Consider the following 22,756-nt stretch of genomic DNA (forward strand, 5'->3'; position numbering starts at 1 on the left):
CTCAAAATTTCAATGACCTGTAGTTCGGATAGTAGAAGAATATGTATTTGTTCCTTTTTGCAAACATTTAAAATCTGTATCCTCTAAATTGAAAGCTTTTGGCCACTACATTATATTGGGTTCTAGAAGAATAAATAGTTGTTCCTCCCCAACAGCATTTAAGATCTTGATTTCAATGGAATGTAGTTTAACAGTGTTTTGGAGATAGCACATTATACAAGAAAGTAATTTGAAGAAAGAACACTATAGTACAATAATAATAGAAGGATATATAACTGGAAAATAAAAGTTTCAAAAAAATGTACCTATATAATAGTCATAGAATATATATGTTCGCCAAAACCTAGCCTTCCTTCATTCCCATTTCAAATCAATTCACATGAGTTTGACAGCAAATACACTCGCTGCTCAGTGTTAGATGGAAACAGATAGTAGGCATTTTTAGAAAGTTTAGGGATGAGTCCCATTTGTTGCTTCCAAGTTCAGAGACATTTTTCAAACTGTTTTTATCTTTTCTTTTGCGTCCCACCCCAAGTCTTTGGGAAAAGGTTCAAACTATAGCTGCTATTTCAATACTACATTTTCCCCTAGTAGACGTTTTTTTGGCTGTTTTCAAATTAAAGTAATTCAGTGTCACAAAGATATTAATTGTAGATTTAAGCAGGATTTATGCAATTTTGCAGTGCATGAATTACATTCAGCTTCTGTAAAGTGAATTAAACAGATCAGAGCATTTCTGCTAGCTTAGAGATGATCCACCATAAAATAACTACTCATTTTCCCAATACAAAATACGAAGCAGGGACTTTTCTGCCTGTGGCTCTTGTTAATAAAGCCATCACTTTGACGCAAGCGAAGAGGAAAGAAAAGTCAAGTGCATCAATAAGCCAACAAAAATAAAGGGGAATAAAAATGACTTATGGTAAGATATCCCGCCCACAATATGAAATGATTTAAATCCATGGTCAAATATCTCCTTGTTACAAATTGAATTAAATAGAAACAGAAATAGCTTATTCTAAATTACATCAGACATCAAGCACACACGTATGAGTCTTTTGACTCAACCATCTTCTAACCAGCATCACTTTGTTAATCTTATTGGATTTGTTGATTAGCCAAAATTTGTCAACACTTTCCCAGATATATGTTCTCCATATACGACAGGCTGAAAGAGTGATATGCCTCCAGTTACCTCCTTGCAAAATTCTAATGGCTCCACAATTGCGTCGAAGTTGGGCTAGGAGAAAAGAAGACAAAAACATGAAATGAAGTTAAGCGAAGGACCAAGAAACATAATTTCTTTTAACAAACGTAAAATTAGACTAGAAAAACAATCATAGCCCATACCTCATAGAAAAATGGTACAGAGACACGATATTTGGGACTTCTATTCATCACCCGGTGCAAAGTAGGCTGATACAAACCATTGGTCCAAACCTTCCATAAAAGGTATCATTTAGGTACGTACTCTAAGATTTTTCATTGAATCAATTCCTACTAGGATAGACCATCAAACAACATTTATCACGGATGTCTTTGAAAGAAGTACACACAATTCGCCATCGGGTAGTACAGACTTGTAAAAGAAGGTATTAGTCACCATTTCCTTCCTTTCAGAAGGACAAATATAAAAGATTTAGCTGCAATATTATATTGTTTCCAATGAATATACCATCTTAGCCCTAACTTCAAGTGAAATCATTCAGAGATTGTATATATCTTTAATACGCTCAGCCATAAGAAAATAATTGCAATGTTACTAGAACTCTTCCAAGTCTGAGTTGACTCCCGAGTTTGACTACTTTTTGAGGAAAACAAGTCAAGTCAGCTCTCATCCCTGAATCACAATCACAATTTTGACTTGCCAATATGACTCTTTGAGTCTTTCTCATAAGTCAACTGATAAACAAAGGAATTGGACCTATTTTGGCCATATATTGACTTTCTAGGACTTTATGGTTGTGATTTTACTGATTTTATTTGTATATGCATCCAAAAAGTAAAACGGTTAGACTACTCCACACAAATATCAAATAAGTCAACTAATCTGACTCATGAATCTTGTGAGTCAAACTTAGGTCATTTGTCTGCAAAAGGCAGAAAAAACAAAAAAGGCTCACTCATCTTTTGTTTTTCTGAACCGATATCATAGTAGACAACCAATAAAGCTTTCAAATATATAGGTCGATGGTATTTGTAGTATATAGTATCATCTATGTATTTTGAAAGAAGTTATCATTGAAAAACTGCAATGTACGGACATGGTTAACTTTCATATTAATTAAAAAACATTTTCCTAAATATTAATAATTAATGTATGTTTTGTTTATTTTTAAGTTCCCACGCGAAGTCTCATGTTTTTTCCAATTTCTAGTCAACTCTTACTCTCCGTCCTTGCCGAGTCATTCTCGGAGTGGAATCTAGTAATTCTGGATAATTCTTTGATCAAACATTTTTTGCACATAATGGGCCATTTAACTGTCAATACAGGCACAAACATACCTTTAACATATCACCAATGTTGCAAACAAATGTCCCACTAATAGGAACAGCCCATATCCATTCACCAGCACGGTTTCTGACCTATAAAAACATTGCTTTTTCCAGTTAAATTTTCTCAATACCTGTCGACACTTTACTTCAAGAAAGATCTATAATGAAAAAGAAAATGCATATTAAGAAGGAAAACCAATGCTTTACTTTGATATCCACTTCTGGTCCACAGATACGTTAAGAGGAATTTTTGTGACATACTTTTTTCAAATCTTGAAAGAAAAAATGTACAGTAAATTATCTGAGATCAACCATAACAGTAATGGCACCTGTAGTGCTGATATGTCATCATCTTGGTTCACCAAAGTAAGCAAGCCTGTTGGAAATTGGCAAGACTTAGTGACACTAATAATGTATGAAAACCACTGCACTAAGTCAATTTGTTTGCATGAAAATGCCTAAGCATGTATATACAAAAAAGCTATCATGATTTATGATATAAAATCAAAATGGTACAAACTACTGTAACGTGGATAAACATTACCATAATCTGTATGTGCTCCACTGTAGTCCAAACAAATCATGGTCAAATCATCCATCAGAATATTTAGGTAGAAGTTTAAAATCATAAGAAATATATAAAGCCTAAAGGAAAAATTTGTTCAAAATATATACCATCCGATGCCTTGATCTGGGATGTCTAAAACTTCCGTGTCACTTTCAGCAGCTGGATAACCAATTATCCTCAGGACCCAAAACGGGTCACCCGCTATTTTACCTTCAAAAGTATCAGGTGGACAACCCAATCCTAAAGCTATTCCTCGCAAAATTTTTCTAGCCAAATCTTTTTTTTTCGTAGTGGTGGAACCAAGTCAAGCAAAAATTAACACTAGGTCAGAAGCATGCTACAATGATTATTCCAAAATTCATAGTACAATCTATAACTGGGAGACAAGTATATGAAGAAGAACTGCTATGTAAGTGGCCATAGCTAGCCAAAGTGAGGAGGCATCGTAAGGATGCATAATTTATAGTTCAACATGAACATGTTCAACCTTACCCTTCATGGTTCTAACATAATCTTCCATAACTGGCCCAAATCTCTTTGGATAGTCTGGCCTGAAACAATAAAACAGGAGTATTATCTACATAACTAAAACTGTGCCAATGCTTACACAAGAAAGCTTCTTTTATTTCGATATCTTACTGTCAAACTATGACTAAAGAAAAGATGATATTTATATAGCAACTTTATTTCTTCTCTATTTGCTTGCAAGAAAAGTTCGATAATTAATTTGATACAAATATGTAACTTCCATGGAAGATAAAATGAAGGAAAAGGGACAAATGTTGTATTGGCTTCTTTGATGCAGCCCTTTCAGATTCAGATCACTTTATGTTATCCTTTCACCCTGTTATGTAACCTTATTTCTTTTCCAATGAGGATAAGATGAGTCCATAGTTTTTGGCATATCTCTACTGACTTTTGACCCTGGATGTAGGTTATGCAATGACACATAGTGTTGTCCCATATAACTTCAATGCCAGGACTCTGGTCCGAAACTTAATTTTCTACCCATTCAAGATCTTAAAACCTATGATATGTATCGACCATTTTATGATAGAGTTTACTTTATCCATTAGTTAAGATGTATGTTCTGATTGCATTAGTTGTTCTAGGATATTTATTTTTTATTTCTTTTTTAATTGCTTTTAGACAATTTGTCATCTCTCCGTATTGCATTTTTTTTGGATAACATTTTGGGTCAATACAATTAGTATAAAAACAGAGTTCAACTAAAGCAATATAGAGGACGATTGAGAGACACACAACTCTAACCTGACAAAGACCAATTGAACCAAAAGAATGACTATGAAAAGAGAAGTGTATATAAAATATACAATATATAATTCAGCTAGCACATATCTTCAATGGAAGTTATGATGAAATGCAAGTGAAATTATGTTAATGGCCATAAGTGATCAAATAGGTGCATGAGACTAGAAGAAGAACATTTGACAACAGCAATAGGTAATGCCTAGAGCATCTCTGAAGCAGTACAGCACCCAGGTTCACAAAAAAAACAAAGAGAACGCAATAAGATAAGGGATGAACCCATATGGGAAAACCCTAGATAGTGACGTAGATAGTACATTAGAAGAGAGAAAGCACCTAAACAACAATGATGTGCAATGAGAGGTTCCCTGGATACAACCAAATTCTATGGATGTCAAGGAAGTTTTTGTCAGCATCAAAATCGAAGGAAGAGCCATCATTGTCCATGACCACAAATGTTTCTCAATTCCTAGGCCTGTGAATTTTCAGCTTTAGGTATGCTGTAAAACAAGGTACACAACAACAGCGGAAAGAGTACTATGTTTCACTTCCAAAATGCCCAAACTTCCCGGATTCAAGAAAAGATACCAAATCAGAGAGATAAGTTTCAGCCCTTTTTGGGCAACTTATCAGCTAATAACCAGATATGAAAATACTCTTTTGCAGCACTACAACAGCAGAATGACAGCCCCTTAATCAGCCCATTAAATTCTTCACTTAGATGACAAACCACTTAACAATTCCCTTTTACTTATGTCAAATCAGCAAGGCATAAATGGCTGTAAATAACAATTTATAAAAAACACATATAGCTGAAAATCAAATCTAGAAATTGCATAAGTTTTGGACAGCTGAAAACTTCAGTAATATGCTCAAGATAAAGCACATGTACATACCATAGCCTTCTCTCAAGGCTAACACAAATTCTCCCAGCTCTTCATGTTGAAAATGTAGCGAGCAAGGTCTTTTGCGTTGTGCCTTAGCCAGTGAAGACCGCGAATTGTCATTCTCCTAGTTTGAGTGCGAGCTCATGAGTTAGACTTCAGTTAGGATGAGTTATTTTCAATTTACTGGAATAATGATCAAGTTAGCATGCGTAGGGTTGGAGCTTCAGTTAAGTGCAGTCTTCATCATTTTATCTACAAAACAAGGTGGCAGTTGAATGTTCAGTTAGAGCCAGTTAGTCTTCAGTCTTGATCGAAGGAAGAACGAGTTAAGAACTCCAGTGTCAATTGGACAGAGAAAGAGTGTCACTCTTAGTTAACTCGTCAATCAAAACTTGATTTTTAAAATAGAACTAGACCTCCCTACATGTTTGAACTGGGTCTATAAAGATAGGATGAAGGCATACAGAATTCATAAGCTTTGTGCAAAAAGATTTGTGACAAGACAGATCTCAAGAGTTTGTGAGAGAGCATTGATTGTGGAGAACGCAGGAATTGTGTCCTAAGAAATAGGAGGCACAAGTGCACTAGGATCTAGGAGCTGGTTGTGCGTAGAGAAGAGGAGATGGGTCCTAAGAAATAGGAGGCAGGAAGTGCACAAGGATATAGGGATTTTCCCTATAAAATAGGAGTTGATCTATGCTAGAGAATATGGGTTGATGTGTGCAAGGAAATAGGGACCTAGTGTGCAATAATTAAGGAGACTCTAGTGCGCAGAGATCAACCAGAAGTGAGCAGGTTTGGAAGAGAAAGTCAAGGAGGCAGGAGAGGAATAGTTGTGTGCTAGAGGGCCAAGATCAAGCAGGATCTAGGCCAGCCAAGATCAATTTGTATCAACTAAGATTTGTGTGAGAAGCATAACGCTTTCTCAAGAGAGACAGATTGTTTTGTAATAGATCCAAGTGCTCAAGAACAATCAATAAAATAGCCACATCAAGCAAGCAGGTTTTTGCCTATTGGGTTTCCTGAGAAAAATAAGTGTGTCAATTTGTGTATGTGTTTTAATTTCTAAGTTTTTATTCCACTGCTTAAAAGTTGTTAAGAGACTGTATCTTGGTGAAAGTAAACTAGATTTCAGTTTTCAGTTATTCATCTAAGTAGTTGCAAAGTTTTCATGGAAATTTAACATGGTATTTTGCAAAGTGCTGATTCTGGGTAGCATCAGATGTGCTCTAGCCATGAAATTGGTGGAGAGGCTAAGGCACAGGAGATCTCCAAGACCCAGAAATCGATTGGAGAAAGTCCACCCGAATGAAGAGATATTAAAATAATTAATATTTTTAATGAGTTCCTAAGTCTAAACTTAGGAAAATAAAAATATGAATGTGTATTAATATAAAATGGGTGAGAAAGTTCTAAGTGACACGGACCAAGCCAGTTTTAATCTTAACCATTGATTAGGGACTTAATCTTTGCCGTTGAATAGTCAACAAGAAAAGTATAAGAGGAGGCTTGAGGGTCAGTTGGAGACACACCAAGAGAGATTAAGAATTCGATTTCCTGGGGCAAGGTTTGCTAAGGAAATCGAGTTAGTGATCAGATGCAGCGAGGGGTAGTTCAGCAAGGGATTTTCATCCAAGACTGAAGAATACATAGCAGAGAGGCAGCGCAGTGTAAGTGAGAAAATGCAAGCCCAAGAAGGGCTTACGCAAAAACAACAGGAGCTGATGCAGAGTATGCAGAAGCCGTAGAGGCTAACACAGGCAGTGCAAAGGGCCGTAGAGGTTGATGCTGGACTTCAAAGGCAGCGCTGGGGAGATTCTGTGGCACAGACTGAGAGCAAATCAGCCGGAAGAGGGTGACGCAATTCTAGAGCAGTGCTTGGAGCAGCTTTCGCTATCCAACACAAGGATCAGTCAGAGTCACTATGGGGTTGATCATCTAGTTGCTGATTTGCCGGAATATCTGTCTCCGGATAGAGGTACTACTGTTGAGGAAATTCTGTTGAAGTTTCTAAGTTTACTTAGTTAGAAACCCTCCATGCACTTTATGTGATTTATTCCTACCTACTTGTTATTTTCCTTAACAATTTATTTACAATGTAACTACTGAAAATAAACACTAGTGCATGCTCAACATATTACAGATCAGCAACTAAAAAGAAACAGAAACAAACACACCATATGACACCATTATTTTTGGACTAATGTCCCCGGAAAAACCCAATGTGGAAAAACTGGTGCAGCTATCTAAGGGTTCTCTTATTAAACAATATCAGAGTACAATCTGGGTGCCGACATTGGCCTACCCAATAGAGAATTTCCTTGGCAGTAATACCTCTCTATTTCTAACAAATCTACTGGCTAAAACCCCGGATAAACCTTCCGGTAGCTACTCAGCACCAATCTGCCACAAAAACCCTAGCGTCAACCCAATCTGGACTACGTCAACTTCTCCTAGCCCAACGCTGGTCCTGCGTCAGCCTATCTTGGCCTACGTCAGCCCCAGGAGCCCCTGCGTCAGCTCTTTGAGCCTCTGTGTCAGCTACGTTGGCTTCTCTAGTGCTCTGTGTAGCACTTAACTGCCTCTGCATGGCCCTGCGTGAGCATTGGCTGGTCCTGCATCACTCTCTCTGGCCGCTCTGCTGCTCTCCCGGTACTATCTCTGCCTCTCTGTCTCTCTGTACTCAATGCCCCTCAGTTGCTCTCTGATCACTGATTCTATCTCTCTTAGCAAACCCAGCGCTAGAGAATAGAATGACTGATCACTCTGGTGTCTTCTCCAAGTGACCCTCAAGCCTCCTCTTATACTTTTCCTGTTGACATCTACCCGACCGAGATTAAGTCCCTAATCAATGGCTAAGATTAGATCTGGCTTGATCCATGTCTTTTGTACCACTCTAACACAGATTCATATTATACACATTAATATTTTATTTTCCCTAAGTTTAGACTTAGGGACTCCATTAAAAATATTAATTATTTTAATATCTCCTGATCTGTTTAGAATCTACCCAAACCTTTTCTGGGAATTGGAGATCTCAAGTGCCCCAACCTCTCCACTAAATTTCGTGGCTAGAGCACATCCGATGCTACCCCAAATCAACACATTCTCTATTGGGTGAGCCAATTCTAGCACCCTAGTTGTATTCACAAAATTTGCTTAATAATAAAACCCTCATATATGTTGCACTAGTTTTCCCGCATTGGGTTTTTCCGAGGACAATTATCCAAAAATAACGGTGTCCTTGTGTGATTGTCTCAGTTTATTTCAGTGCATGATCTGTATATCTGTGAAGGTTGCATTTGTGTTTACTTCATTGTTTAAGCAATTAAATAACTTGTTAATGTAAAGAACAAGTAGGAGATAGTAAACCAGAAATTGCAGTAGGGGTTTATGATATGTTAGATTCAAGAATTTTCACATGGTATCAGAGCAATAGCAGATCATAGGCGACTGAAGGCACCATCAGAGAAATCTGAGAGTTTGCAGCAGAGAAGCAGCTGCCAGCTGCCCTGAGAGAGATGTTAAGTTATTGTATGTTCTATGCTTATAACAGTTTACTTCTTTTTCTTATTATATTCCACCGATTAGCAATCACATGTACATAAAGTAAACTGCAGATAGAACATTAAATAATTGACAGAAAACAAGCCAAGACAAGAGACACAAGATGTGGCGGCTAGCCAGGGACAAACCCCACAATGTGTGGGGAAACCCTTTGATCAAATCTTCTTTTATCTTCAATAATTCAGCAGAGAGAAATAGTACAATAAATCTGATTCATATCAACAGTAACAAACCCTAGATCAGTAGCATCAGCATTAGCGGCTTCATTATCAAACTAGGGCAGACCATATCTCACAAACCGACAGTCGGATTGACTTCATTCCACCACCAAAAGTTTCGGCTTCCAGAGGAGGTTCAGATGAACCTAAAGCGCAGTTCAGATGAGGAGATCTTCTAGGCCACACAAGTCCATCTTTACTTCTGTAGTTGCAGCTTCAGTTTCAGCAGTTTCCGGTTTCAAACTAGGGCAGTCGATATCTTGCAAACCGTTCATCGGATTGACTTCATTCCACCACCAAAAGTTGCGGCTTCCAGAGGAGGTTCAGATGAACCTATAGCGCAGTTCAGATGAGGAGATCTTGTAGGCCACGCAAGTCAATATTTACTTCTGCAGTTGCAGCGTCAGTTTCAGCAGTTTCCGGTTTCAAACTAGGGCAGTCGATATCTTGCAAACCGTTCGTCGGATTGACGTCATTCCACCACCAAAAGTTGCGGCTTCCAGAGGAGGTTCAGATGAACCTACAGCACAGTTCAGATGAGGAGATATTCTAGGCCACGCAAGTCAATCTTTACTTCTGCAGTTGCAGCTTCAAATTCAGCAGTTTTCGGTTTCAAACTAGGGCAGTTGATATCTTGCAAACCGTTCGTCGGATTGACTTCATTCCACCACCAAAAGTTGCGGCTTCTAGAGGAGGTTCAGATGAACCTACAGCGCAGTCTAGATGAGGAGATCTTCTAGGCCACGCAAGTCAATCTTTACTTCTGTAGTTGCAGCTTCAAATTCAACAGCTTCCGGCTTCACATGTGTGAGAGAGAGAGACCCATTTCAGCGCAGTAGAGAAGAGACTCATATCTGCGCAGTAGAGAGAGAGAGATGTGATGAGAGTAGTCTAAATGAGGAAAAGTCCTCTTATATTTATACACAACGTTGGTGGGTGAATAGATGCGACTGTTGGGCTTCTTAGCCTACATGAGTTGTAGGTCGGCTTGATAATAATTCCATAATCAAAATAAATTCATATCTTCATGAATACTTATCGGAATCGGATGAACTTTATATCAATCCTACACCTCTCGACGAGAGGAATCTAATAAAAATATTATTAGCCATGAATAAGATGACCCACATGAAGTTTTGCCCTGGTTGCCAATTTTAACACTCCCTCTCAACCATGGAGAACTTCATCTGCAATCTGTCTATCGGTTGTTACTATTCATCCATCAAATGCACTGCCCTGTACAGCCTGACCCTTGCCCTGCTCTACTCTATTCTGCCTGTTCTACTTTGTCTTGTTCTGCCTCCACTGATCTGTACTGTTTTGCTCTGTTCTGCTCTGCTCTTGCATTGTTCTGTTCTGCTCTGCTTTTGTTCGAATTATGAAGAAGAAGAAATGATCGAGGATGTATCATATTGACTCAAAGTCAGTCTCAGAGTATGTACCACTGGTCCCAGACCAGTCTCAACCAACCCAAAGTCAGCGTCATAGTGAGTACAACTCCAATGGTCCCAGACCAATATCATCCTCCACTGACTCAAAGTCAGTCTCAGAGTATGTACCACTGATCCCAGACCAGTCTCAACCGACCCGAAGTCAGCGTCATAGTATGGTACAACTCTTACCACTGGTCCCAGACCAGTATCATTGATCCCAGATCAATGGAGGTCATCCTAGCGTAGGGAGTACGGTAGTTACAACGATGCGTCCATCGGTACTACTATGGTCCCCAACTTCATTTCCCTGCTCATTGATCAGATGAGAGGTACTTCCCATGAGTCCCAGACTGCATGGGTAGGATGCCTCGACAGGAGAACTAATCAATCCTGTCCTCACAGGAGAACACATCAATCCTGCTACAATTGCCATGGAGAACACATCAATCCAGGCCTCACAGGAGAACACATCAATCCCGCTACAATTGCCATGGAGAACACATCAATCCAGGCCTCACAGGAGAACACATCAATCTCGCTACAATCGCCGTGGAGAACACATCAATCCAGGCTGCCATGGAGAACACATCAATCCAGGCCTCACAGGAGAACTAATCATCTTGCTACACAGGAGAGCGAATCATCCTGTTCCACAAGAGAGCTAATCATCTTGTCCCACAAGAGAGCGAATCATCTTGTTCCAGTGTGCACCACCAGGGGAGGGTGAGTCACCCTGTGGTCGTATGTTGCTCCAGTAATAACCGCAAGCCCTCAGAGCTCCCAGAGCTCAATGTATGCAACATGCAGGACCCTTGTACAAGGGTTTCTTACCGACTCCAAGTCGTTTGGGAAAATCACAGATTAGATCTTTCCTCGGGGCTTTGACAAGGTGTATCAACCTGTACATCATCTTAATGCGATGGAGCCTCCTTGCTCATCAACTTACCATATCCAAGATGATGTCTATCTGCTGGAGCAATCGACGAATACGGGATTCCTCAATAATCGAATCCCACCTCTGGTTGTTATAGAGAATCACAGTGGTATCCAAACAACTCACTGAAGAGCTTTCGCAACCAGACTACCTCACACGAGGTTATGCTAGCAACAATATATCCTGCTTCGGCGGTGCTCAAAGCCACCGACTTCTGCTTCCTTCTCATCCAGGATATCGAAGCAGATCCCAAGGTGAAACAGCACCCGGAAGTGCTCTTACGGTCCACCACACTGCCTGCCCAATCAACATCAGTATATCCAAGTAGTCTCACATCTCCGGCAGTGTATCTTAATCCATGAGAGATTGTGTCCTGAAGACATCTCAGAAGATTCCTGGCATCAATCCAGTGAGGTTCAACCAAATATGAGCTCACAATGCTAACTGAAAAAAATATGTTCGGACGGAGGTTCACCAAGAACATCAATGCGAATGAGTTTATGAAACTCAAAGGCATTTCCCAAATCTGGTCCGACATCACTACCATATAACTTCTAAAAGTTAAGATCCTCGAGGTAGTCACAGGCTTGCAGTCCATCATACCAAATCTTTCCAATATCTTTACCACATATTTCCCTTGAGATAGGAAAATTTCCCTTGGCTACTGCCAAACTTCAAGTCCTAGGAAGTAGTGCATCAATCCTAGGTCTTTCATTTCAAATTCAGAGGCCAGCTCCCTCTTGCATTTGTGAATGAGAGGGTCTACACCTGTTAGAAAGAGGTCATCCACATACAATACCAGTATGAGAGGCTTGTCATCTTCAACCTTAAAGTAAAGGTTAGGATCGACCTCACTCCTAGTGAATCCCAGCTTCATCAAGTAGCTATCGATCCTCTCATACCATGCTCGGGGTGCTTGCTTCAGCCCATAGAGAGATTTCTTCAACCTGCATACATGAGATTTTCGATCATAAATCTCAAATCCTTCGGGTTGCTCCACGTAGACCTCTTCTTTGATCGAGCCATGCAAGAACGCAGTCTTGACATCCATCTGATGTAGGTTCCATCCTTGTGAAGCGGCAAGGGCTATGATCGAGCGGATGGTCGTATATCTGGCAACAGGTGCAAATATCTCATCAGTCTATACCTTCCTTTTGGGAGAAACCTCGAGCAACAAAATGAGCCTTATACTTTTCTGTGCTTCCATCTGCTGCATGCTTTATCTTGTAAAGCCATTTTGAAGTAACAATTGTCTTGTCCAGGGTCTGGGAACTACTTCTCAGACATCATTCTCCATAATAGACTCATATTCTACGGTCATAGCATCCTCCCATACTTGATGCTTGACGGCATCTGAGAATGACGAAGGCTCATTTTTTATGATCGTGCTCATGATGGTCAGGTATCCTTGATACCTATTAAGTTTCTTACTTTGATGGAAGGTTCCTCAGGGTGCAGCATGTCCTTTAGCATCATCAAGTATCCCCCTAAGCCATGAAGGCTTCTTCCTAGAAGAGGAAGGCTCATATGGAGGAGGATCAATCGGATCCATGGGTTCTTCTACATCAGGCATTGATTCATCATCCTTTTCTTTCGATTCCCTGGTGTTGGCTTCTTGAGAGCTCCTCAAAGTCGAAAGATTGTTCAACTTGCGGTGAACTTTTCTTTAGGAGTCTTGGAACCCAATGCTTGATGAGGGCATCAATTTTGTACATATACGACGGTGATTGTAGTTTCAGCCCATAGAAACATCAGAAGTCTTTGATCATGTAGCATGGCCCAGACAGCGTCCATCATCGTGCGGTTCTTCCTTCCCACCACACCATTCTGCTCAGGAGTATGTGGTGTAGTAGTCTCCCTCTTAATGCCAACCTCAGATATGCTTGAGTGAACCAATTGTAATACATCAGAGGTCTTGCTTTGGCTTGAGGGGAATGGTCCCCTTTTGAGCTTTCCTTCAGCACATCCTGGACATACGCCTTCATTCTCTATTCAGAATTCGGGCATCCCTATCACCATTTGTCTTACACCGATATAGCTTTATAATGAAGGGGGGAAAACCTCTAATGCCAAAGTTCGGACTGAAGAGATGTGTCATAAGACATGACACCTAGCAGACTTCCATCGACCTGATATAATGAATCAACACTAAACCCAAGAGTAAAAGCATCTTTAACATTATTTTTCCATATACATACCTTGCCATCGCTGAAGGTTACCTTGTAGCCTTTGTCTTCCGTTCCCGAGATGGACACTAGGTTCTTTTTGAGGTCAGGTGCATTTAATACATCCTGGAATTTTTGGCCTTCTTGAATGCTTGTCCTCTTCCTTGATTCCCAGCGCTCCTCTTACCTTTGCTGTTGAATTTGTCATTCCTTTGATTGCCATCAGAGGGATTTTGATCATCGTCCTAGAGTGAGTCCTTTCTATCAGGGCACTCCCTTGCATAGTGACTTGCTTTATCGCAAATGTAACATCGTCATTTTCTTCTAGCCTTAGGTCCAACCTTTCCTTTTGATTTAGTCCCGGAATTATTTCTTTTCTTTGCATGAAAAGAAAAGGCAGCAGGAGGACCTTTAGGCATGGGCATTTCTTACACTTCTTCCCTTGTTTCTTCTTGAATGCATCTAGCCATTAATTCCTCGAAACCAGGAATTACAATATAGTTCAGAAGAGTAGTCCTGAACACATACCATTCAGATGGTAATCCTTCAAGAGTTGTGAGTGCCATTTCTCTTTCAGTAATAGTTTCCCCAATAGATAGGAGATCGTTCTTGATCTCGGTGATTCTTAAGAAGTATGCTTGCATACTTTCATCTTTACCCTTCTTGATTTCCCTCAGCTTATTTCTAAGAAACAAAACTTGATTTTCATCATTAACTTTAAATAGACTCACTAGTATGTCGTAGATTTCCTTGGAGGTGTCTAGATCAGAGATGTAGGCCACCAAGCGCTTGTCGATAGAGTCCCGGATGATCTTCTTTGTTTTGACTTCTCCATTTTTCCATTTGTTCCAAGCAGCAGCAGATGCATTTGATGAAGGCTCAACAATATTGCCTCTTACATGGTCCAGCACTCCTTGATCTTCAAGGGTTAGATCGATAGACATCTTTCATCCGTGATAGTCAGCTTTCTCACGGAGCTTGCCTTCGGCAGGAAAGAGTGTTGAGGACCCCATAGTTCTTTTAGGATAGCCTTGCCAATCTTCTCTTCAATGATTGCTCTTGCTCTTGCTCGGGCTTTTTCTTCACCTCTGCTCCGATACCATGTTAAGTTATGGTATGTTCTATGCTTATAACAGTTTACTTCTTTTTCTTATTATATTCCAACGATTAGCAATCACATGTACATAAAGTAAAGTGCAGATAGAACATTAAACGATCGACAGAAAACAAGCCAAGACAAGAGACACAAGATGTGGCGGCTAGCCAGGGACAAACCCCACAATGTGTGGGGAAACCCTTTGATCAAATCTTCTTTTATCTTCAATAATTCAGCAGAGAGAAATAGTACAATAAATCTAATTCATATCAGCATTAACAAACCCTAGATCAGTAGCATCAGCATTAGCGGCTTCATTATCAAACTAGGGCAGACCATATCTCACAAACCGACAGTCGGATTGACTTCATTCCACCACCAAAAGTTTCGGCTTCCAGAGGAGGTTCAGATGAACCTAAAGCGCAGTTCAGATGAGGAAATCTTCTAGGCCACGCAAGTCAATCTTTACTTCTGCAGTTGCAGCTTCAGTTTCAGCAGTTTCCGGTTTCAAACTAGGGCAGTCGATATCTTGCAAACCGTTCATCGGATTGACTTCATTCCACCACCAAAAGTTGCGGCTTCCAGAGGAGGTTCAGATGAACCTACAGCGCAGTTCACATGAGGAGATCTTCTAGGCCACGCAAGTCAATCTTTACTTCTGCAGTTGCAGCTTCAGTTTCAGCAGTTTCCGGTTTCAAACTAGGGCAGTCGATATCTTGCAAACTGTTCGTCGGATTGACTTCATTCCACCACCAAAAGTTGCGGCTTCCAGAGGAGGTTCAGATGAACCTACAGTGCAGTTCAGATGAGGAGATCTTCTAGGCCACGCAAGTCAATCTTTACTTCTGCAGTTGCAGCTTCAAATTCAGCAGTTTCCGATTTCAAACTAGGGCAGTCGATATCTTGCAAACCGTTCGTCGGATTGACTTCATTCCACCACCAAAAGTTGCGGCTTCCAGAGGAGGTTCAAATGAACCTACAGCGCAGTTCAGATGAGGAGATCTTCTAGGCCACGCAAGTCAATCTTTACTTCTGCAGTTGCAGCTTCAGTTTCAGCAGTTTCCGGTTTCAAACTAGGGCAGTCGATATCTTGCAAACTGTTCGTCGGATTGACTTCATTCCACCACCAAAAGTTGCGGCTTCCAGAGGAGGTTCAGATGAACCTACAGTGCAGTTCAGATGAGGAGATCTTCTAGGCCACGCAAGTCAATCTTTACTTCTGCAGTTGCAACTTCAAATTCAGCAGTTTCCGATTTCAAACTAGGGCAGTCGATATCTTGCAAACCGTTCGTCGGATTGACTTCATTCCACCACCAAAAGTTGCGTCTTCCAGAGGAGGTTCAAATGAACCTACAACACAGTTCAGATGAGGAGATCTTCTAGGCCACGCAAGTCAATCTTTACTTCTGTAGTTGCAGCTTCAAATTCAACAGCTTCCGGCTTCACATGTGTGAGAGAGAGAGACCCATTTCAGCGCAGTAGAGAAGAGACTCATATCTGCGCAGTAGAGAGAGAGAGATGTGATGAGAGTAGTCTAAATGAGGAAAAGTCCTCTTATATTTATACACAACGTTGGTGGGTGAATAGATGTGACTGTTGGGCTTCTGAGCCTACATGAGATGTAGGTCGGCTTGATAATAATTCCATAATCAAAATAAATTCATATCTTCATGAATACTTATCGGAATCGGATGATCTTTATATCAATCCTACACCTCTCGACGAGAGGAATCTAATAAAAATATTATCAGCCATGAATAAGATGACCACATGAAGTTTTGCCCTGGTTGCCAATTTTAACAAGAGAACATTGTTCCAAAGCCAAAAACGCATAAGGAGTGATGCAGTGCAGAGAAGGTGACGCAGAAGCTCACGCAGTGCCTGCATCAACATTCTAAGCCAGGAGAGGAAGACACAGTAGCTAGGAGGAGCCCACACAGTAGTTGCGTTAGCTGTCCAGGCGAGCGCAGAGGCATAGGGGGGCAGATCAGGCCTACGCAGTGCCAATTCATCTTTCTCAGCCAGGAGGCGCTGATCCAACACTCATTGTGATTGCGCAGAGCCAGAAAGGCTCAGATTCTTCGAGTTGCCGGGGCTAGGGAGCTGTACAAATTTTGATTTGAGGAGCTGATAGGACGTTGTTTCTGTCAATGCAGAATAGTTTCTAAGGAGACTGAACCAAGGTGGAGGGAAGCACTACCTCGACAGATTTCTAGCCAAGAAATCTAGATCTGAGTTGCAGCAGAAAAGGAGGATTGGAGAGGAGTGATTTGACAGTAGGTCAGAGGATTTCCGAGAGGGAAATCAGGACTCAGAGGGAGTCTAAAGAAGAGGAGCAAAGATGGCAGTGAACAAATTGACGGATCAGGACAGATTGGACGAGGCTTCCAATTTTTTCATCTGGAAGGCCATGATCCTCGCAATCTAGGATAAACATCGCATCAAGGACTATGCCTTGCGAACAATAGTTGTCCCAGTTGACCCTGATACAAATGAGAAGTATGAGGAGGCCCAGGCGAAGGCGAAATGCATGATCCTAGATGGGGTCAAGGATCATGTAATACCACATATTGCTGAGAAGAACACAACAAGGGAGATGTGGCAGACCCTGACCACCTTATACCAGGGCTCTTCTGTGCAGTGGAAGATGTTGTTGGAAAATCAGTTGAGGTCATATCAGATGCAGAAAGGAGAGGAGATACATCCCTTCATTCTCAGGTTGCAAGGGATTCGCAACCAGCTTACTTCCATGGGATCTACATCAGATCCAGAGTTCATGGTCAGGATTGCCCTGAATGAAGTCTCCGAGGAGTGGGAGACATTTGTCCAAAGCATCTTGGGCAGAGCGACTCTCCCCAGTTGGGAGGAGATGTGGGCAGCCCTTCGACAGTAAGAGCTCAAGAGAATGACCAAGGCAGGGAGTAGCGGTAATGGCATACGAATCAAGAAGGAGGAGGAGGATGCAGCTCTCATATCAGCAGGACAACAAGGTGTTCAGAAGAGGAAGAAGAAAGACATCTCCAAGGTCAGGTGCTTCAACTGTGGGGAGTTGGGACATTATGCATCTCAGTGCCCCAGGAAGAAAGGCAAGGGAGAAGCTTCCGACTCAAAGGCTCCTCCGGCAAAGGCGGAGAAGGATGTCGAGACTGATGACGATTGTGCCATGAGTTCTCAATGCTCATGTGCCTCTAGAGAAGAGGTGGGGAGACATAGAGCTATAGTCAAGAGGACTACAGAAGACGGGCAAGATCCTTGAGGTGCCCAAACTCTTGGATCACATACAGCTATGGGATCCCTTAACGACAGTAGCATAATCATGGGTGTCGGTTGGAGCAAGGTGTGATGGAGTGATAGTGGTAGAGCTAGAGTGCCAAAGCCTAAGGCAATGCAGTGGATGTTGTAGCAGTGCGAGAGGCACATAGCAGTTTGCAGCAACGCAATGGCAGCAGAGGGTCATCACAGATTAGCAACAGAGGTAGCTTCAGCATCACGAGGCTTCCGAACTGATCAAGATGTTAGTGTTTGGGTGAAGTCAGTTACTTACTTCTTAGTAACTGAGTTGCACTGTAGCAGTTAGCAATGGCAGTGTTATGGGCAGCATGAGGCAACATTTTGAGAGGGAGCTGCAGTACAGATGTAGCAGTGGTAGTGGTAGTGTCATGGGCAGCAGTACAGGAAGCAGCAGTGCAGTGGATGTGGGGCAGCAAGCCAAACATCAGCACAAAGGACTAATGCGAAAGATCAGTGTGATGCTTCTATGGTGAAGCATTGCTACAGCACATTCCTCGCTAAGAGGGAGTGTTGATTTTAGGTAGCATCAGATGTGCTCTAGCCATGAAATTTGGTGGAGAGGCTAAGGCACAGGAGATCTCGAAGACCCAAAAATCATTTGGAGAAATTCCACCCGAATGAAGAGATATTAAAATAATCAATATTTTTAATGAGTTCCTAAGTCTAAACTTAGGAAAATAAAAATATTAATGTGTATTAATATAAAATGGGTGAGCAAGTACTAAGTGACGAGGATCAAGCCAGTTTTAATCTTAATCGTTGATTAGGGACTTACTCTCAGCCATTGAATAGTCAACAAGAAACGTATAAGAGGAGGCTTGAGGGTCAGTTGGAGACACACCAAGAGAGATCAAGAATTTAATTTTCTGGGGCAGGGTTTGCTGAGGAAATCGAGTTAGTGATTAGTTGCAGTGAGGGGCAGTTCAGCAAGGGATTTTTATTAAAGGCTGAAGAAGACATCGCAGAGAGACAACGCAGTGTAGGAGAGACAGCGCAGGTCCAAGAAGGGCTGACACAGAGGCAAAAGGAGCTGACGCAAAGGACGCAGAAGACCGTGGAGGCTAACGCAAAAGCCATAGAGGCCGACGCAGGCAGTGTAGAGGGTCATAGAGGCTGACGCTGGGCTTCAGAGGCAGCGTTGGGGAGATTCTGTGGGGCAGACTCAGAACAGATCAGTCGGGAGAGGGTGATGCAATTCCTGAAGAGTGACGCAGTTCCAAAGAAGTGCTTGGAGCAGCTTTCGCTGTCCAACACAAGGAACAGTCAAAGTCACTGTGGGGTGGATCATCTAGTTGCTGATTTTCTGGAATATCTCTCTCCGGATAGAGGTACTACTGTCAAGGAAATTCTCTGTTGGGTGAGCCAATTCTGGCACCCTAGTTGTATTCACGAAATTTTCTTAATAATAAAAACCTCATATATGTTGCACCGATTTTCCCACATTAGGCATTTCCGGGGACGATTGTCCAAAAATAACGGTGTCCCTTGTGTGATTGTCTCAGTTTATTTCAGTGCATGATCTCTACATCTGTGAAGGCTGCATTTGTGTTTACTTCAATGTTTATGCAATTAAATAACTTTTTAATGTAAAGAACAAGTAGGCGATAGTAAACCAGAAATTGCAGTAGGGGTTTCTGATGTGTTAGATTCAAGAATTTTCACACAGAGATCAATATAAAGACTAGCACCAAATTGCCCATTACTGGACAACACAAATCAAGCAGAAGGCGTGTGCCAGAGTTTGAAGAGCAGAGCAGTTCTTTGGATAGTAGTATGGCGTCCCAAGGACTAAGGTCATATAGCAGTTTAGAGGGAGCCTCAAACTTCTGCTCACGGAAGGAGCAGATATTAGTGGTGTTGGAAGTTAATGGGGTGCTAGAGTTTGTGAAGTAGCAAATAGTGCCACCTACAGATGCCCAACAATTGGCCAACATAACAAGAATGACACCAAGGTGAGGAGGATCATTCTTAATGGGATCAGAGACCATAATATCCCTCATCTCCATGAGAAGAAGACAACATATGAGATGTTTAAAGCCATCTTAGATCTGTATCAGGGTTCCAATGATGTCAGGAAGCTTTCTCTCAAGGAGAAGCTAAGAACTATCTAAAAGAGAAAAGGAGATCCCATCATCAAGTATCTTTCTAAGTTCACTCAGGTTCAGGATGAGCTAGGTGGGGTGGGCATGACTATAGCAGACAATGACCTTGAGAGTCTTGTGCTTCTATGACTTCACAAGTTTTGGGAGAAGGAACTGTAAACAAGAGGAACGAGAAAGAGAGAAAGAAATGAAGGGTTGGGAAAAAGAGGAAGGAGAGAGGAAGAAGAGAAGGGGTGGTTTAAGAAGGGTTAGAACTTCTATCAGAGCAAGGGGGACTAGGTTTAGAGGATAAGAATTGAATAATTGGCTTCAAGGAGTGGTTTAACTGGTATCCATCTTCACAATTAAAGTTGTTGGGGTGCTTTTCAATTTGTAAGGCTTCCCTAATGATATGTTGGAGTGGAAGGGGGCAGAGGCTAGGATTTTGGTTTTATCAAAACAAATAAGATGCTTGGTATTGTGGGACTATTAAGAAAAAGCATATTTAGTAATGCGGTTATGGTAGGTGTCAGCCGTATGCTCTTTGACTTGGGCTTCGAAGGATCTACTAGTTTGCCTAATGTAAAACATTCCACAAGAACAACGGATTTCATAGACTCTGGGGCCTAGCATAGGGTCATTCTTATCTTTGGCCAATCTAAAGAGTTGGCTGAGGGTTTTTTGGGGTTTGAAAAAGGTCTTGATTTTCTTTTTAGCAAGAATTTTGGATATATAATTGGTAACCCCTTAAATTTAGGGTAGGGTTACTTTCGCTAAGGGCGGGTTATTGGGAAGGTTTCTAGGATGGGGTGGAGAATGGAATGAAAGACCTTCCAGATATGGGAAGTGGAGCAACCATTGGCTTTGAGAGCTTTGGTAAGATGGGCTTTTTCATTGGGAAAGGATTGAGAAGAGGAGATCTGAATGGCTTGGGTAACAAGGGTTTTAAGCAGGACAAACTTTTGGGTTGGATGATAGCAAGAGTTGGCATGAAGGTACCTATCAGTATGAGTCTTCTTTTGATAGATTTGGTGAGTAAGGGAACCATCAGGGAGGGCATCAAAGGGATTGTTGCCAGAAAGAAGTAACCAAACTAGTATAGGTTGTGGGATGACTTCATTTAGAAGGAATTGCGAGACAAGGACCTTTATACGAAGAATAAGACTTTAGATGATATCATGGCTCTTGCAGAGAAAATGAAGGGAAAGTAGAAAAAGGACTTGAGCAAACTTTGTTTTAGCTATGGAAAATATGGTCATTATTCAACAAAGTGTCTGAAGAAGAAGAAGGTAGATAATGAGAAGAAGAAGGGGCAGGAGGTAGCAGGTGTCACCACTTCTTCTGAGCTAGGTGATCTCTCAAGAAGATTTGAGAGTGAAGATTTTGCTCTAGTATCTCATTTCTCCGAGGTTGCCATCAACGAGACTACATGGTGTGTGGATAGTGGTGCGTTGTGTTGAAAAGTGTAACTAGGTTTGGTCTTCATAATGACATGTGTAATTATGATTTTATGTAATTGATGTAAAGAAGAAAAATAAAATTATTTTTGTAATGCTTGAGTCATGGGTTTCATGCCCAAGGAATTTTATTTTTAGTTAAGGCTCCCATTGTGAGCCTTTAGGATGAGTCATTGTGTCATAAAATTCTATAGAGTCAATGTCAAATATGAAAGACCCATTTGGGCACGTAATTTATTGTAAAAGAAAATTTGTGAACCCCCCAAGACCACATCACAAGGTCACCTTGAAGTTGGCCTTAAGATGTTTCTAGTAGGATACATCGGCTTATTTTGGATGCACTGACCATTATATATAGGCAGCTCGACCTTCATTTGGAGACAAGAAAGTTTGATCAAGCAATCTGCAATAGGAAGAGGTGCGAAGATCATAAGGAGCAATCCCATAACCAACGAAGTGAAAGGAAAGAAGAGCGAGGAGGATCAACACTGTTTTGGATAATTTCTCCTCACACGTGTGCCAAAAAGTTAGGGTTTTTGCAGTAGGGATATAACAATCTCTAGAGAAGCCATTAAGGAAGCCATCAAGCATCATTCTTGCTAGTCGAAGCCTCAAGGAGGAATCTCCAAGTCAAGCGAAGAAGAAAGGGTCTCCAAATTATCTCAAATCAAGTTCACACATGGGAATTGCAGAAGTACAGTTGGGCCAAGAATTGCAGGACTGTGGTAGGAGGCCGAAAAGTTAGAGTAGCCAAAGTTAGCAGTACTAGAAGCCAGTTTGACCAAGTGTTGACTTGGGCAAGAAAGAGAAGCAATGAAAGGGATCTTGTGACTTGGTCTTGGAGAGGTCAAATAGGTCAAAGGTCTTGGTCTTGGTATTCATCAATTGAAGCCTCTATAAGAAGAAGAATTTGTTTGGGTTTTCCTCTCAAGTTGGAGAGTTTTGGCCCTCGCTGATTGCCTATATTCTGTCTCTTGTCTCTTTATTGTTTATGGTTTGGTAGTTGTTTGATGAAGAAGAACACTATAATAATCTAACCAAAGAGAATATCATAATCTAATGAAGTAAAAAGCATTTACAAGTAGCTATCATTAGAAGATAAATCACCTAATTGCTATGCCCTAGATTTCTCAACATGGTAGCAGAGCTAAGGCGACAAAGTCAAGGAAGGGCATCTTATCAAGGGACACTCAAGGATCAAATTTCAAGAAAGACATCAAAGCAAATCTAAGAAGATCATCTTGGAGTCAAGATCTACTAAAAATCAAAACCCTAGATCGAAGAAGAAGTCTAC

General features: G+C 41.1%; 1 protein-coding gene across 1 annotated transcript in view; it reads right to left on the reverse strand.

Annotated features, from left to right (window-relative positions):
- Positions 1-897: 897 nt before the first annotated feature.
- LOC149241135 (2-oxoglutarate (2OG) and Fe(II)-dependent oxygenase superfamily protein) overlaps positions 898-22,756 on the reverse strand; it is a 225,008-nt gene continuing 203,149 nt past the window's right edge. The window contains exons 6-12 of the mRNA XM_089373885.1: positions 3,557-3,615; positions 3,172-3,340; positions 3,041-3,060; positions 2,826-2,872; positions 2,506-2,586; positions 1,351-1,440; positions 898-1,240 (exon numbers count right to left, since the gene is read on the reverse strand). Of these exons, the coding sequence (XP_089230011.1) occupies positions 1,115-1,240; positions 1,351-1,440; positions 2,506-2,586; positions 2,826-2,872; positions 3,041-3,060; positions 3,172-3,340; positions 3,557-3,615 (592 nt within the window). The 3' untranslated portion in view covers positions 898-1,114. The remainder of the gene's footprint in view (positions 1,241-1,350; positions 1,441-2,505; positions 2,587-2,825; positions 2,873-3,040; positions 3,061-3,171; positions 3,341-3,556; positions 3,616-22,756) is intronic.

The sequence above is a fragment of the Pinus tabuliformis genome, chromosome 8 (genome assembly GCF_031772625.1).
Source record: "Pinus tabuliformis cultivar Carrire ecotype Pingquan chromosome 8, CPIR1, whole genome shotgun sequence".
Taxonomy (NCBI): Eukaryota; Viridiplantae; Streptophyta; class Pinopsida; order Pinales; family Pinaceae; genus Pinus; species Pinus tabuliformis.